At 40.4% G+C, this 17,768-nt stretch overlaps 1 protein-coding gene across 1 annotated transcript; it reads right to left on the bottom strand.

Annotated features, from left to right (window-relative positions):
- Window positions 1–3,471: 3,471 nt before the first annotated feature.
- LOC149409818 (vitellogenin-like) lies at window positions 3,472–12,329 on the bottom strand. Its single transcript, XM_089649081.1, has 12 exons — window positions 12,257–12,329; window positions 11,196–11,407; window positions 10,526–10,774; window positions 10,098–10,316; window positions 9,439–9,896; window positions 7,782–9,047; window positions 7,464–7,680; window positions 6,367–7,366; window positions 5,331–6,272; window positions 5,008–5,218; window positions 4,149–4,890; window positions 3,472–3,621 (listed from the first exon to the last, which is right to left on the bottom strand). The coding sequence occupies exons 1-12, from the start codon at window positions 12,327–12,329 to the stop codon at window positions 3,472–3,474; spliced, it is 5,739 nt and encodes a 1,912-aa protein (XP_089505207.1).
- Between the last annotated feature and the right edge of the window lie 5,439 nt (window positions 12,330–17,768).

The raw sequence follows: 17,768 nt of genomic DNA, 5'->3' as shown, positions 1-17,768 counted from the left end.
TGTGTTTATTATTATGGGTTCTGTCTACCTTGGTATTATTGTAGTCATAGTTTGTGTATTTTGTTCCTTTCAACGCGTGAGATTGACTCACACTTAGTCCCACGCATTGAAAACTATAAATTTAACTTGGTACATCTTTGGGCATTAATTTGTGCAACTTCAGCAGGCCACTGAATTTGTGCTAATTTCTGTCCACTTTTAAATTTTAAATTTTGAATTTTACGGAATTGTGCTGTTTTGTTTCACAAAACTAAAATCCGTGATAGTGACTGCGCACTTTGTTCTGAAATACTGGTATGTCATTCCCTGTGGACAACCTTTCCTTAATCATCTACTCACATTTCACTCATGTTTTTCAAAATTTTCCTAGCACTAAGTTTTGTTTTATGTAGTTTTATATTTTCTGCATTCTTCCATTATACCAATTTTTGGTGGTGATTTTAATGTGTTTTAAGTCACCAAATTTTTCTCTTCTTGATAATTTGGTTAAAACCTCCATGCTATTCAAACACGAGAGCCTCAGAAGCTAACAATTATCTATTTTTGAGGTTTTATGAAACCTTATGCATGGTTCTTTGGCGATAAGTTTTATTGATACTCTTTTTTTTTACACAGGATCGTCTTAATTTTAATTATTTTAATGGGTAATTTTAATTAGTTTAATGGGTAATTTTAATTACTATGATAAGAAAATGAAAATTTTAATCTTAATCATTTTTATCTCATTGAAATTAGTCTAATGAGTTTTGAACAATCCTTTTTAAAATGATTTTTTTAAATAATAATATAATAAGAATCTGTTTTATGGGGGTTGTTATTTAAGTTTTTTCTGCAATTTTCATTGTACAACATGATTAATTTCTTTAAAACCCCTTTGAGTTGCATCCTGGGTTTGGGTCTGGGGTTTCAGTTTGTTTTTTCTTATGGCTCACAGATGGCAGTCTCATAGATTTTGCAATTTGAATGCGTTTCGTGCATTGTGTTCTGTTAATTTATTATTAATATAATTTAAATTATAATTTTTTTTTGGGCACTTAGATTCTCGCAGTCTGTTATTTTTTTTAGCTCTCATTTATTAATGCTCTAGTTCTTGGTAATTTTCACCACAGTTTAAATTTTGGAATTTGTGTTATTCTAGGTTCTATTATAAATCATTCATATTTTCTTTTCATGTCAGTAATCCATATTGTAAGCTTTAGTTTAGTTCCCAATTCAAACGCCTCATGTTAGTCAATCTACTTCTACATTCTACATACTTCATCACTTCAAGACCATATCAAGATGATACTTCAAGGATGCAGCTTATCAAAATTTTACTTCAAGCAAGCGGCCTGAAATCTTTAATTTCGTGCTTAAGGCAATTCAAGATCTTTTCTCCTTGAGGGTCCATCACCAACTGGAACGGTCAAGATTGATCTTATTGGACGCGTCATTGGACGCGTCATGTCGTGAGCCGATTCATTGATGGATGGGGCAGTTACTCCTGGCTTCTGTTGCTGTTGTCTTGCTATACGACTTACGATTGCAGTGGTCCACAATTACTACCCTGCGCTTTCGGATCTCTTCAAGGATATCAGAAGATGTTCAACATTCTGGCGTCGCTAGATCTCCATGGCTTGCTGCTCATCTTGGCGTCATCAATAGGCATGATCAGCTCTTGCGTCTGCCATAACCTGGAAGGCTTGGATCCTTCTAAGAGGAACTTAGACTATGGAGACACGATGGAAAAAAAAAATTGTCCTTGGAAAAAATTTTTTTGCTGAGGAAAGGGGATAATGTAGCAGTCTCGCCCGTTTAAGTACCTACCTTACCGACAGTCAGCATTCTCAAGTTGTCGTCTTGTTTTGCGAACTACTCTGAAAGGCGCTGCGCTGCATTGAATTGTTGGTTCTGTCTTCTGTCAGTTGTGGTTCGAAACTCGTGTGACAAGGAACGGTGAAAGGCTTACCGACCTTGGCGGACCCTGAATTTACGTAAGAGGCCCTTTTATTTGAGATTGACATATTTTTAGTTTATTAGGGATTACACTGATAATTTATAAATTTGTTCAGAATTATTTAATTCTGAACTGGCGCCCATTTATTTCTGATAGCATCATTCATTCTTTGTAAAATCTTCAACTGACATGACTTGCACTTTTAACTATCGAGCATCTGCCTCGACACGCTTTGAGATATAACCTTTATATTGAGTCTCTTGTTTCTTTTATTATTTCCTAGAGCTATGTGTTCAGAAACTGCATTTCATAAAATAAATCTTATATTTGTTATAAGAGTTTTATTACTGGTGCAAGCATTAATCTACCCACATATATCTTGAGTTCCTTTTGATAAGTATCCAGTACAGGTAAGATTAAATGTTACAAAGTGTTAATCTCAAGTGACCTACCAGGTAAGTATTGTACTGTATATTATCTCCATATATAGTTAGTAATAACATAGATCATTGTAGAAATGTATTATATATTTGTACAGCGCCCTTGAGGTGATTTTGCACAAAAACGGCGCTATACAAATCATCCAAATATTGTTATTATTAGTCTATCTTGATAAAATACTTCAAAAATAGTGACTAACTATTTGTCATCTTGCTTTTAGGTGTTCTATTGTCTCTTACTACTATTGTAAGTGGTTTATTTATAGATACTAATGTTGTTTGGAAAATTTGGCATCTACAAGATTGAATAAATTCTTTTCCTAACCACCATACAACAAATTGATTGATGTGCCACCTGATAAGAGATAAATCTGCTGCCCATATTGCATGGGCCAGACGAAACCTTACTATTAAAGGAAGGGATGCACGTTTTTACTATATGTTTCAGGTAATTCTTGACCACAATCTTTGAGGTGAGAACGCTGCGTAATAATTTGTCTGTTATTATACTTCACAGGGTATAAAGCCCGCCTTTGTTGGGGCTATTTACTCGCACCAACGACATTTGTGAGTTAGGCCATTGATATGTAAACTTCTAGAAGGTCGATATTGGCCTCTTCTTTACTTACAGTTTTTTGAATTCGACATTTTTATGAGATGCCATATTGGGATTGGGTGGGTGTAGAGATAAAGGGTAATATTTAAAGAAAATGATAATAATAAATATTTTTTTACTATTATTTTCACAGTTGCTAAGTTTTCTACATAATTTGGTTAATACATAGTTCCGAAAGATTTTTTTTTGCTAAACTACTCTAAATACTAATGAATATCATAGCTATAAGTATTTCACAATCGTAAATCAAAAGTAAATGCCATGTTCATCACTCGATCAAATATTTTCAATGCTAATTGATTATGGATCTAAATCCCTGATATATTGGGATAGATTGGTACGGTCTAACTGGTGAATATTTTAGCTGGTTCTTGTTTCTATATTAGTGTTTCTTCTATCATCTATCTAAGTGATATTGACCGAGTCGGGTAGAGTTTTTTGAGTTGATCCGTGGTGGGACGATGTAATATATAAACTTCTTAGTTCTCGCATGAGACTGGGATCTTGAAGTAAGCTTCTCCATTGGGTCTCTGCTGGCTCTCGTTGAGTTGAGGGTTCTGACCATTCTCGATCTGTTCCTTGTACTTCTTCGCCTGAGAGTTCTTGGAGGACTGGCAATGGACCTTAATCTGGAGGAAGACAAACATAAGATTAAATTTCAAGATGTTGAAGATGATACAGATAATATACGAGATACAAACACTGTAAATTATAGAATATCCAAGGAAAGTAAATCAGGAAGCAGAATTTCTCTTGAAGTTGTCTTGATTTGAAACAGTGAAAAGACATGAGAACTATGTTGTCACCCGGTTGGGCAGTGTTGTTTGGCGGGTTAAGGTAGGGGCTGTAGGAAGGGATTTATTAATGCGGGTGTTGAAGAGGCCTGGATTATATGAAGGAGGACAAACAGCTACCGGTAATCCATATATTAGCCGACTTACACAAAAACTAGTCGAAGAAACGACCCCTTCTCATGAGGCAAACATTAACTGTGTACTAGTGTAAGAGCAGCCTCCATTAAAATACCTATAGAACAGACTCAGAATGCCGATATTACATCTGTGCTTCAGCGATGGCAATCATTCTCTTAACGAAATTCAATTGGGGGTAGTCGCGATAGATATTGTAGATTTTTAAGTGAGGGTAACGGACTTACTCTGAGTTGAGTTTCTCCCTTAGGCTGGGTATTGGATGGGCATGCGGGGAGTGACCTGTATGTGAAGCAAGTCTGTCCATTCCGCTCGTAGTACTGCACCTGACGCTGGAGGTTGTTACCCTGATTCTGCCCATAGACCTTTGGCTTCCTCAGTCCCTTCTCGTTGTTCTGACCTTCCTGGCTCTCTTCGCTGGAGGAAGAAGAAGACGAGGATGAAGAGCTGCTGCTGGAGGAAGACGAACTTGAAGAATCGCCTCTCTTGAAACGGTTGTTATCTTGGTTGGAGTACTTGTAGCCAGATGAGCTAGGAGAGTTTGGGCTACGTGACACGCAATACTCTTTCTCTGCCTGGTCGTTTAGCTCCTTGCAAGGGCTGTCGCAGGTGTTAGGAAACATGATCCAGCTGGCGGCAGTGTAAACTGGGTTGCTGTGGTAGCAGTTCTTGGGAGCGATGAGATCGTATTTCTCCCCAGACATAGCGCCGCAGACTCCCCTTGTGCTGTTCCTGTAGGTCTGGGTTCCTTCAATATGAAGACGCTCGCCATCGTACACTACGAAGAGATCGCCTTCGCCAATCTCCATGAAACTTTCTCCACTGAGGGTCCACACCCTCAGAAGTCTGTAATCTCCAGAGAGTCCCCACAACTCGGCGACCTCGTTGTCCTTGACGATTCTGGGTTCGCCGTTGACCTTCAATTCATTCTTGCTGATATCTACGAATAGTTCATCGTTCTGGCTATCCCTGAAAACAGAATATTAAATATAGAATTAAAATCATTTTAAAACAACCCTTCTGAAATGTTAGATTAACGATCTGTCAATCCAGGATGACGTTAATTATTTACTCAAGATAATTTACCTGTAGAAGATGTGAACTCTGCTTCCACTCTCACCGCCTTCGTTCCTCATGAGAACGGTTGTTTGCCTGCCGGAAGATTGTTCATTGTTGGACGATCCCTTCTGAGGAGATGAATCGTTCTGCATGATCACGTGCCAGCAGTTTCCAATAGTGTAGTCGATAGTCAGGTTGGAGAAGGTATTGACCTGGTTGCGGTCAATATCGCAAGTAGCTAAATATTAAAACAAAAACATATAGTCAGCTATTGGGTGAGAGAAAATAGGACGAAATTTTTGTCACTCAAAACAAGTAAGTAGGTGAGTGTTTTATGTATGGGTACTCACGGTTCAGTTGCTGACCGAAGAATTCGTTGAGCAACCTCCTGTAGGTAGGAACAGATGGGTGGAGGGCGATGATCCTAGAGATAAAAGGAGTGACCTTGATATCCGATAAGATAAGCACAGCATGAGGTGTGTTGATGGAGACATTCAGGGTGGTGTAATCTGGATGAAGGCGACCCTCGACTTCCAAGTTGTTGGACTTGCCCTTGTAGTCAACCCAGTTCTCTTCAACGTTGAAGTAGTTGTATTTGCGGACCAGGTCGTATAGCTTGTAAGTGTAGTTCTGAGCCTCCAGCCCGATGTTTTCATAAGCAGCTTGGATCTTGAAGACATCCATGGTATTGGCGCGGAGGGTTATGTTCCTGCAAGCGGGCATGAGGTTATTTCCATGGGCCATCTCCTTCTGGCACTGCTTGGCTTCTGGGGTGGTCTGCAGGTAGTCCTTGCGTTCGTTAGATTGTTTCATGTGTGCTGCAACGTCGATGGTTGAGTCTTGCTTTCCGCTCCCGCCGTACCTAATGTGAGCCTGGAAGTCTGAGAAAGTCTTGAAGTTCAAGGCTTGTTCGTAGTTGAAAACGGGAGCCAAGGGCATCTTGCCGGCAGCGGCAATGGTGAGCTGGAACTTCTTGTCGTTGACATTATTCTTCCTGTAGCTGAAGAGACCGTGAACAGTCTGTTGAACGGGGCTTTTGGCTCCGGCGGCTATCATCACGTATTCGGCGTTCTTCTGTCCTTCGAAACGAACTCCGGCGACAATGAGTCTGGCCTGTGCACCACGGATGCCTTCAGACACCTGTTTCAATATGTTACTCTGGGTATCCTTATTGAGGGGATCCCTGGAGGAGGACATTTGATTGGCGGCATCCTTGGGAGATTTCCAATCCTTTCCACTCTCCTTGGCCGCGGTCCACTGTCCGGCCTTGCCATTGCTGTTCTTATTGGAGTCTACAAAACAATAAATTTATAACTGTTAATAACTTGGAAATTTTAATTAATACTAAGAACCTTTTTTAAAGCATCATAGTATACGAGTACTTACAGTATGAAGCGAATAGTTTCATCTTCTTGGTGGAAGACTCATTGGCGAGGTATTGAACTGTCACGTTGGTGCGGCTGAGAGAGTTGTGAGCGCGGTGGGGGTGGTGGAGGGTAAGGATCAGCTCTTGCCTGGGCTTGGTGGAAGGCCAGGAAGGCTTCTGTTCGTACTCGGCCATCACGGAGAAAGCCATGCCGATAGTTTCAGCGCCATGAACTCCGTTATAAGACCATTGGGGCTTGGAGCTTCCAGCAACCTTCCTGTTCTTGCTGGCGGAAGGAATTTCATTGGTATTGGCTGAGCGCTTAACGGTATAAGGAATGACGCTGTGGTGATAAATCTGGACGTTATTGTTGGAGTTCAGTGGGCTGACCTCTACGGAAACATGATTTTTGACCCAGTCGAGGTCAATGTGCCACTTGACGGGGATCTGAACCTGGTTCTTGTGCTGAACTCCAGCGGTGAAGTGCTGGTTTCCCATGGGGCAATAGAAGCCAACTCTGCCATCGTAATCGGAAGCGAAAACAGCGTTTATTTCACTGGTAGCGTTAAATGCCTGGAACTTGGATCTCTGGAGTTGGAATTTAGCTTGGACGCGTCCGTTGACATTGATGGCCACTGGTGCCTTGAACTTGTAAAAGAATGGTACTCCCATGATAAGTGGGAACATTACTTCGACAGACTCTTGGTTATAGAACTTGGTGTAGTTGTACTCCATTCCCTTGTTGAGCTTTTCGGGCAATTGGTACATATTCTTGACAAACTGATTGATGGAATCACCTCCGAAAGCGAAGAAACGTTCTTGGTTCATGAGCTTGAAGTAGAAGTTGGCTTCGAGGGGATTTTCGCTGTTGCGTTCGATGTGCAGAGCCTTTGCGATGGCTTCAGCGGATTCTTTGGCTAATCCAGCGTACTTGTGGGAGCGCTGCTGGCTTTGTGAATTGGTCGCAGAGTTGAAGATCTGCTCGTAAAGCTGGCCAATACTTGAAATACTTGCACCCACCTAGAATGAGATTGATTTGGATTTTATTGTGAAAAAAACTTGGTTTCATAATATTTCAGCGATGCACTGCGAAATAATGCATACAGGAATCACATACCCTAGGAGCTTTCATCCAGGAACTGAGCTTGTCGTTGTAGACATAGCTGAAGGCTTTGGGAAGGATGCTGTCATCACTGCCGATGTATCCTAGTGCCTGAAAGAATCCTTGGTTCTTATGGCCTTCGGTCTGATAGTCTTCCATCCACTTGGTAGAGTAGGCGGCGCCGTACGCCTTCTTGCTCAACATTGGCTGGGCAGCCTTCGCGTACCTAGACCTGTTTTTAACAATTAAAAAAAATAGATTTACATTAGATATGAAATGCCGAGAGTAGCTGTTTTTTTTTGATAATTCATTGAATGATTTAGAAATATTTACAGCTTCTCATATTTGGGTCCGTTGAGACCGGCAGCAGCATTGATGGCGGACTGCACAGCGGAGCGGACCTGGTAGCTGGGATCAGTGTTAGTGGACTGGGCGATACTCATGAGCATAGTGGGGGTGGGGTTGGATTTCATCAGATTGAAGACTGCGGAGACGCGAACTTCATAGTCATCTCCCTGGTTGTGGATGATGCTGAACAGGTTGTAGCGGGCTTGTTCTGGGAACAGCTCTGCTACGTGATTATAGTTGATGACCATCTGCGTGCGCAAATATGTGGTGCACGGAAGTTCGCCTTCCAAGTAAGGACCGAAAATGCCGAAGATTGCGGGGTGTCCCAAATTACCAATGGCCTTGATGTAAACTTGAGCTTTCTGGCTGTCTCCTTGCTGAATCGCGGACTTGAGTTCCTTTTCCAAGTAAGGCAGAACTTCTCGCCACACAATCTGGTAGTTCTTGTTGGCGAGACGTCCGTAGGTATGAGTTGGGTAGTAGTTGTGAGCGGTCCTGTTGTCAACGTGCGCTATTCTGATGAACCTGGTAGAGGACAGAAGAGCCGAGCTGTAGACGGCTTGCTGCTGCTTGACCTCGTTGCTGATGGCCCACCGGAAGAAGTCTGAGAGTAGTGTCTGAGTGGGGTAACGGAGGGTTTCGGGAAGGGATGCAATCACCTGAGCGGCTTCCTCTCCCTTGATGTACTGTTTGCTCACTAAAGACTTGATCTGCTGGTAGGCTGGCTGAGTTCCGGCTTGAGCGAGAGCATCGCGGTAGACGTTCGAAGCCAAGCTATTCTGTTGATTCTTCCCAGACTGTTTAGAGTAAAAAGCGTTGGTGACCTGGTCCAATTCTTTGGCGTTCATTAGGGCGAGAATGTCCACCATTCTGTTCCATGTGGTGACAGTATCGGCATAAGGCATATCATTAGGCTTTTGCAATTCATGCTCGATATGCTTTGCAATCAGGATGACTTCTACGACCATTGGCCTACGCAAGCCGTTCTTGTCTTGACCCTGTCCCAAGAATGTGTTAGGGCTAGATTCCATGGAAGGCTTATCTTCCCAGGAGTCGGAGTCCGAGTAAGAAGAAGAGGATGAGCTAGAGCTGGAGCTGGAGCTAGAACTAGAGCTAGAGCTGGAACTAGAGCTGGAGCTGGAACTAGAGCTGGAGCTGTTGGGGTTGTGCTGTTTCTTTTGCTTCTGGTGCTGGTTTTTTTGGTTGTTCTCTTGGTGTTGTCTGAATGAGTTTCCTTGGGGTGGAGCTGATCTGAAAATGGTGATTGAAAAAAGTTAATATTTGAAGTAACATAGATATACGTACATATTTTTATTTATTCATTTATTCACGCCATAAGGGCTTTGACATGTACACAATGTTTAAGGTGAGCTGATCAGGAGTAAAATATTATGTGTATATTACATACCATATTAGGCCGAGTACGGACAATATAAGCAGGTACAATACTAGTTATTGTTGACAGTTGTTGTACATTCAAGTAATAGTTGTTCAATCAATAAAATAAACAAAAACGGTTTGTTGTACAGCAAACTTGTAATCAACAAACATTTATAACAAAGAAAAAATATAAAAAGATGAAGTGTGCATTTAAAAAAAAAAAAAAAAATTTGGATCAGTTCCAAATATTCTAATATATTACCTCCTGTTCCTTCCTCCGCGCTGCTGGTCCTCATTCCATTGGTTTTCAGAATCCTGGTCCTCTTGATGTCCATATCCTTGATTTTCATATTCGTTTTGCCTCTGATTCTTGTTTTGCTTCTGGTTCTTGTTCTGATTCCTCTGGTTCTGCTTCTCATTGCTTTCACTAGAGCTGGAGCTGCTAGATGAAGGAGAGCGCTTGTCATCGCCGCCTTGGTTCTGGCTCTGGCTCTTCTGCGAGATCCTGTAGATCAGGTTTCCGGCATCGCGGCTTGGGGAAGGACCCTGCAGCTGGTTGCCGGAGGACTGGTAGTCCAACAGGGTCATGTTGATGCTGCTCATGACCTTGGCGTTCTCAGCGCTGTACATGACGGGGGCGACCTCGACCTTGCTGGTAGCGTAGGAGGAGTACAGGGTGTTGTTGTTGCGATCGGCGATAATGCGGTAGAGATCAGCTCTCTGCAAACAAAACCAAATACTTGCATCAGATACTTCTAACTTCTTTCCTATGTGTGTACGGAAATATCGTTTAATTTAATTTATTATTGAGCATAAGGAAACGAACAGGAAAAAACACTTTATTAAATGGGGATAGTTAGTTGTACTTTGCATCTTGGTAGTGCTTTGCCAGTAAAAAAAACCTGTAAACTAAAAACTCACGTTCAAGAAGTTGACTCCCTTCTTATCGGCGTTCTTCCAGTTGGCCTTATTGGGCACGCCAAAACTGTAGGCCACGCGCTCGTCACATACTGAGTAGTCCTTGGTCTTGGTGATTTCAAGCAGCTGACCTGGTTTCTGCTTCTGCAGGTCGGTGAGGGGGGCCAGATGGTGGGCGCGGGCCAGCACCTCCAAGGGCAGGGGGGACACGGTGTAGAGTGTCTGGAATCACCACAAAATTTCAATAAACTCTATTTTATTCTTGTAAGAAGCTGTGAAGTGGTCGAAAGAAGCAGTGCTACAAGTAGAAGAAAACTGCAGAAGAGTTTGGGATTTCCACACGATGTGGCAATGTGTGATTCTAATTGAATTCATTCGAAAAACGGTTAACTTGTTTGGTAATCAGAAAGAGAATGTTTTGTGACGTTTACCTTGCATCTTCCTGTGATATCAGCCTCCATGTTTGAGTAGGTTCCGATGGCGTTGGAGGAGTCCAAGAAGGCCTTTCCCTTGAGCTGGTGGCCGCTGGTGTCCACTTGCATAGCGCTCAGGAAACCCTTCAGCAAGTTCTCTCCTTGCACAGACATTTCTTGGGGAACTTCCAGACGCTCGACCAGACCTCCTTTCAGGTATGCCACGAAGGGCTGCTCCAACTCGGGGTAAGACTGGGAGCTAAGTTCCTGTACAACAACCACAACGAGTTAGATTTGGTGGCATTTAAGAAAGAAAACATTCTTAAATCATAAATATTCTCTTTGCATTGCACCAGACCCATGTGCATTTTTCTAGGTTTTAAAGGAAACCAATTCACAAGCTCACATGAAAATAAAACGGAATCGGTGCATTTTTACTAATATTTTACGGTAAATCTACTTGGTGTCACAAACGGGCATCACAAACAAACCAAAATCAAAAGGACAAAAGAGCCTGTGTAAAAGAACATCGTATTGTTCCATAACATATTGTGTTATTTCGCCATTTGGTTTTTACAAATATGCCAATTCTGGGTCTTTTGATACAAACGAGGTCTTTGAAGTAGCTTTAGCATGAATTAAGCTTAAATCATAACTTAAAATAGAATTAAGTGTTGTGGTGGTTTACCGGCAGTGGTCCCTCGGGTCCGTTGGGCAGCTGCTGTCCCTCTAGATGGGCGTATTGGACATTCTTGAGTTGTCCCACGAGCCGCTGTCCAGCGTGTTCAGACTCTGCCTGTAGCTGCAGGTGAGCGAGAAGGCGCACGCCGGTCCACTGGTCACGTACGGAGGTGAAGGTGCGAGCCTCAACCTCATAGTTGTAGGTGCCGGTCTCCCATACTGAGAGAAGACAAAAGATAAGAAAAAATATATTTACTCTCTAGCTCCAAAAACGAGCGAAGCCAAAGATTATAGAAGACAATAAAACTTCGCCACTATATCGTGTCCGATTCCAGCTTCAAAAACACTAACGAATTTGTGATACAAGGGAGAACGGAAAGTTTTTGGACCACACCTTAATCAAAATAATTTTGTGAACGGATCGATTGATATTTTTGAGTTTAACATAAATTTACGTCACAGTTTATCTGAAAAGTGTCTATTCGGAGCTGTATCGCCGTGTAAGTGATCTTAATTTAACATTGTCAAATTATAAATACTGTATAACTCCGAACGGCATTCGACTTTAGCCGTAAAATTAACTAATATTTAACCAAAAAACTACAATAATCTACAAATATTTCCATACATTCTTGAGTAAAATGATTTCTCTTAGGACCTGTACCATCTCTAAGAATCTTTTTGAAGAGAGGAGGGAGTGAACATGGGTCTTGAAGAGACCTGCGAGAAACACAGAGGCCGGCAAATCATTTCACAGCCGAGCTGTTGAACTATATATAGCGTCGTAGAAGCGACCAGTTCTTATGTGACAAATGTTAACCGTGCAAAATATTGTGCGCGCGTTTGGCATGTTTCCCGATTGTGGACCGGTACCGAAGGGATCAATTACGCTAGTTCTTCGGAGCAGCTTCCATTGTAATACCGGTAGAACAACGATAGCATACCTACCTGATGCCTGTGCTCTAAAGATTTCAATCCGCCTGTTAAGGTAGGAGAATCTATCAAACGGACCGCCCATTTCTGCACAGAGTCAAGGGTTTATTTTCAGGTATTTTCGGGGTTCCGGACCAGAGGTGGCTGCGAAATTCAACAGTGGGGGCACTTGACTGGATGGAGCCTCCGTGCCTGAATGAATGAACATTTCGAAATTTCAAATAAAAAATATATATGGTTATATTTTGTTGCTTACTGTCGTGCTGGTTGTTTCCGTTCTGATTTCCGTTCTGGTTTTCGTCTTTGTTTCCGTTCTGGTTTCCGTTCCAGTTTCCGTTCTGATCTCCGTTCTGGTTTCCGTTCCAGTTTCCGTTCTGATCTCCGTTATCGTTTCCGTTCTGGTGTTCGTTCTGGTTTCTGTACTGGTTTCCGTTATGGTACTGGCCTTGCTGATTGTTCAGTTTCTGCCACTGGTTCTGGTTATTGTTGTTACCCTGGTTCCGGTTTTGATATTTGTGTTCGCTCTCCGGGCTTTTGGCAGTAATTGCCACGACTAGAAAATACCAAAAACATTCATCAGAGTCATTCATGAAATTATTTCAATTCCTCCTGGTATACTTTGCTCAGGATGTATGGTTAAATTTTATAAAATATTTGCAATTTAGTAATTCCCTTAAATTGTTTTATTATGCAGAAAATCATGTAAAAACCCATCAGTGCGTTTAAATTGATAAATAAATAATATAATAAAAAATAAATAAAAAATTTTTAAAGAAGAGCAGAATTTTAAAATATCATGATACAATTGGAGCTGGTAAAGAAAATCATATTAGGGAAAATTTGTAGACTTTAAAAAGGTTTAGGAAAATTTCTTACCGAGGAATGTCAAAAACAAAAAGTAGAAGGGGACCCTCATGTTGTGTGCGGTGCCTCAGAGGAGGACCTTGAGCTTCGGAAGTTCAAGACCAACTGACTACTGCAGCTCCAAGCGGGGCTTATATACTCAAATGTTAGCTGATGCAGACATTGGAGCCCTCTGTTGATAATTTCTACATGTGCAACCTCTGGCCCGGTCTAGTCAGCGAAATTAATTATTACGGAATATCATTTAAGTACTTATTGCATTAATTTGTTGTCAACTTATAAGTAACTTGCAGTTTCGTTAAAGCTGATAATACGTTATTTATTTGACGTAAATTCGTTATTATTTAGATAGATTCTAGAATAAATTGTGAAAGATCTGCAACAGTCAATTAAAAACTCTTGAAAACACATGTCATCTATCTATCTATCTTCTATATAAATTATTATTATTATTTATTATTATTATTATGTAATGAGCAGGCAGCATTCTGCTGATGCGCTCATATCTGATTTGACAACAAGTTTGACAGTAATTGAGTTGTTTTAAATAAAAATGTAAATGTTCGACTGTTCAAAATCTTAAATCTCCGAAAGATCTTCGCCGATTGCTTAGAAAATTTTGACATAACGTTGCATTCGAATACGCGTGTGTTTTTATATACCTACATAATAATAATATTTGGATGATTTGTATAGCGTCGTTTTTGTGCAAAATCACCTCAAGGGTGCTGTAATACATTTCTACAATGATCTATGTTATTACTAACTATATATGGAGATAATATACAGTACAATTTACCTGGTAGGTTAGTTAAGATTAACACTTAATTAACATTAACTAATTGTTTATTAGCGAAATTTAGATACAGGATTTAGGACGTAATTGGAAAATTGGAAATAACTGGACTTTCTCTCAGGAATGGTATATTCAATTTAAGGGAATGACAGCTTAAAATGTAAGTTCTTAGTTTAGACCTGAATTCTGTTCGACTTGTTATGGATCTTAGTTCCGGAGGGAGTTTATTGCAAGCCTTCGGCCCAGATACTCATAAAGAGCGATCACCAAACTTAGTATTTGGCTTTCGCTTAGGTTCCATCAGTCTGCCTATAGCTGATGATCTTGCTGATCTAAGAGTTGACTGCCTCAGAACAGTGTTTTCCGGGACGCATAGTTCAGAGATGTAGGGTGGGGTCATTTCATTGATGGATTTAAACACCATCCAACACAATTTGTACTGGATTCTTTCAGGGCACTTGAGCCAGTGAAGGTTACGAAGGTGTTCTGAAATGTACGAAGACACAGCAACCCACCCTTCACCAGTTTCCCTATGGAACATCTGTGGTGAACTAAATGACTCATGTTTCCATCTACTGGCTGGATAACCTCAGCAACTCACTTTGATATTTAGCAATTCGCCTCCACAATCCAGAGAAGTAACAACATAATAGGATTTATCCGCGGGATTGGGGAGACAAGTCAATTTAGAAGAATGCCACACAAATTTGACATGAGAAGTAAGAACATAATAGGATTGACCCGCCGGATTGGGGAGACAGGTCGACTTAGAAGAATGCCATACAACTTTGTAGTGAGAAGTAACAACATAATAGGATTGACCCGCCGGATTGGGGAGACAAGTCTACTTAGGTAAATGCCATAAGAAGTAACAGCATAATAGGATTGATCCGCCGGATTAGGGAGACAGGTCGACTTAGGTGAATCCCATACAACTTTGTTGTGAGAAGTAACAGCATAATAGGATTGATCCGCGGGATTGGGGAGACAGGTCGATTTAGAAGAATGCCATACTTGATAGAAGAGAGGATATTTGTTAAGAGAGGGACAACCAAAAAATATGTGATCTAAAGTTCCCACTTTTAGACCACAGAATGTACAATCTGGGGAGTCAACAACGTGAATTTTAAAAAGATGGGAAGGAACGGAACAATGTCCGATCCTCATTCGAATGAGTTAAGAAATTTCTTTTTTGGAAAAATGAGGGAATTGCTGAAACCACGGTTTTGATGGAAAAGTCCTTTGTATTGAGGCATAGCAGGCTCCCTTGGATTGACTAGCAATGTGCCAATACTCAGACCAAACATTGCGGGATCTACCTTTGATGATGGAAAAAATGTCAGATAGGGGAATATGGTTTACGAGGGTGACAACAGGGTTGGACGCTCCTTGTTTTGCCAAGGCATCCGCAATATCATTACCCATGATACCAACATGTCCAGGAATCCAAATCAGAGTTACAGTTTTACCAGAGCTTTGAATGGAGGCTATCATCTCTCGAATAAGGCATACAAAGTGATCATCAGGACGAAGAAGAGGACTGGATTTAAGTTTTTGGAGGAAACTGAGAGAGTCAGAGAGAACGAGGGAATGTTCAAAATTATTTTTGATTATATATTTGAGAGATTCTATTATTGCAATGCACTCGGCTGAAAATATTGAAAATTGATTTGAAATTGAATAAAATATTCTGTCATTAGAATTATTGTGGTAAACGTTAATACCTATACCACAGTTAGGAGAGTCGGGAGATTTGGATCCATCAGTAAATAAAAGAGAAAAGTTGGGACATTTAGATGAAATAATGTCATTGAACATATTATTGACAGTTCGGGCCGGGAGATTGGAATGACTTTTAAGGATTCCGATCCCTTCTAATATTGTTGGGGATAGGGTGACGCGACTATATTTTAATTTGTATAAGGGAAGTAGATCATTTTGGACGATGTGAAGCTCTGAGAGAGACTTAAAATTTTTACAGATGTCAGGAAGAGGTTTAGTTGAAGCTCTGATTGTAGATGAATGGGTTGAGTCAATGAACAACGAGACGCTGGGGATAACCTGATGACATTTAGAATTTAAACATTTAAGAACAAATTTGTCAGCAAATAGTTGACGCCTTAAATAAAGAGGAGGATCAGAACATTCTACTTGAAGGGAATTGATGGGTGACGATTGCATCGCTCCAGTTATAATTCGCAAAGATTTAGATTGAATTTTGTCTAATTTATCAAGTACATTTTTTGAGGCAGTACTAAAAAGTGGGCAGGCATAGTCAAGATGGCTTCGAATAAGTGCGTTGTAAAGCAACTTAATGCAAGTAGGGTGAGCACCCCACCAAACGCCAGATAATGATCTGATGATATTTAAATTTTTTTCGCATTTAGTAACTAAATTATTAATATGGGAAGACCATTTAAGTTTCCTATCAAATGTTACTCCCAAAAATTTTACTTCAGAAGCGTTGGGGATTGGAGAATTTTTAAATAAAATTTGAACGGGGGGGTTTTTATGGCGGTTTGAGAAGGTGACACACTGAGTCTTTTGGATTGAAAGTTCAAGACCATTTAACGTGAGCCATATGCAAAGGGCATTCATGGCTTCGTTAAGATATTTGACAGCGAGAGGGATGATTTTGGATGATAAGAAGAAAGCTATGTCATCTGCGAACTCAATAACTTTTACTTGTGGGGAAATAGCGACATGCATTTCATATGTGTATATATTATACAGTAAGGGGGACAATACATCGCCTTGTGGTAAACCCTTCCAAATAGACCTACTTTGAGGAAAAATATCTGGAAGTTCAATGAAAATTTTTCTATCTAGAAATAGATTAATGATAGATTGGACAAACATGGGGGAAGGCCAAGGCCTAGAAGTTTTTTTTCAAGATTGGGATGGAAACATTGTCAAAGGCGCCTTCTATATCTATAAAGACGGGAAGACAAACTTCCTGTTTAGAAATTGATAAATAAATATCAGTACTGATGATGGCAAGGTTATCTTGAGTGGATTTTTTTTCCTAAATCCAAATTGAGATGGAGAGAGAAGCTGTTTACTCTCGACAAAAAATTCTAAACGGTTTTTAATTAATTTTTCATAAAGTTTACTGAGGGTGGATGAAAGAGCGATTGGTCTGTAGTTGGATCCAGAATTTGGTGATTTGTTTGTTTTTAAAATAGGGATGATTATTTGACAACTCCAGTCATCAGGCATTATACCAGTCTGGGAGATTTTATTTAAGATGCTTAAGAAGTGGTTTAGAACATTATCATTACTATTTTTGATTATGCTGTAAGGTATACCATCTCTGCCTGGAGATGAGTCCTTGACTGTTGATAAACAATTTTTTAGCTCAATTAAGGTGAACGGCGAGTCTAGCCAATGATTAGACATAGGAGTATTATAGATGGGCGTTATTTCATCTAAGTTAGGTACAGAAGGGGGGGCAATTTTGTCCAAAAATTCATCGATCCATTTAGAATGAGGCGCTCGAGGAGATGGTGAACTGAAGGAGGATCTAAATCTTCGGATCATAGACCAAACTTCCGAAATTGGAGTGTTCGGAGATACTGAACTGCAGAAGTTGTACCACCTGGATCTTTTTTTTGACCTCAATACCCTTTTGGCATTGGATTCAGCGTTTTTGTATATAAGATAGTTCTCCATAGTCATATTGTAACGATAGGAAAGAGATTTAGCTTTCCGAATTCTTACTACTTTGGAACATTCCTCAATCCACCAGAGAGTTGGAGGGAGTTTTTTGAGAGATTTAGTTTTAGGGGGAGGATTTGATTTATTTATTGCAGTTATGAGCATTGATTTGAAGTTATTATAATCATCTTTGACGGAAAATATATCGGTGACGTGTAAATTTAATAGGAACTTGTCCATATGAGAGTTAAATTCATCCCATTTGGTGTGTTTCGTTTTAATTTTTGTCGAAAAATATGAGACTTGTCTGATTGGAAAGAAGTTTGATAA

The sequence above is a fragment of the Hesperophylax consimilis genome, chromosome 29 (genome assembly GCF_061612785.1).
Source record: "Hesperophylax consimilis isolate HC1 chromosome 29, BYU_Hcon_1.0, whole genome shotgun sequence".
Classification (NCBI taxonomy): domain Eukaryota; kingdom Metazoa; phylum Arthropoda; class Insecta; order Trichoptera; family Limnephilidae; genus Hesperophylax; species Hesperophylax consimilis.
The sequence above is the reverse complement of the archived record's forward strand: the minus strand, read 5'-3'. Positions and strand labels throughout refer to the sequence as shown.

What these genes read in the sequence shown, in the direction of transcription:
- LOC149409818 (XM_089649081.1), bottom strand. Translation starts at nt 12,329, where the DNA reads ATGTTCATTCATTCAGGCACGGAGGCTCCATCCAGTCAAGTGCCCCCA. An exon ending in GACCCGAGGGACCACTGCCG is followed by an intron (nt 10,775 to 11,195) that starts GTAAACCACCAC and finishes GTTGTTGTACAG; the next exon opens with GAACTTAGCTCCCAGTCTTA. An exon ending in GAAACTATTCGCTTCATACT is followed by an intron (nt 6,273 to 6,366) that starts GTAAGTACTCGT and finishes ATTGTTTTGTAG; the next exon opens with ACTCCAATAAGAACAGCAAT.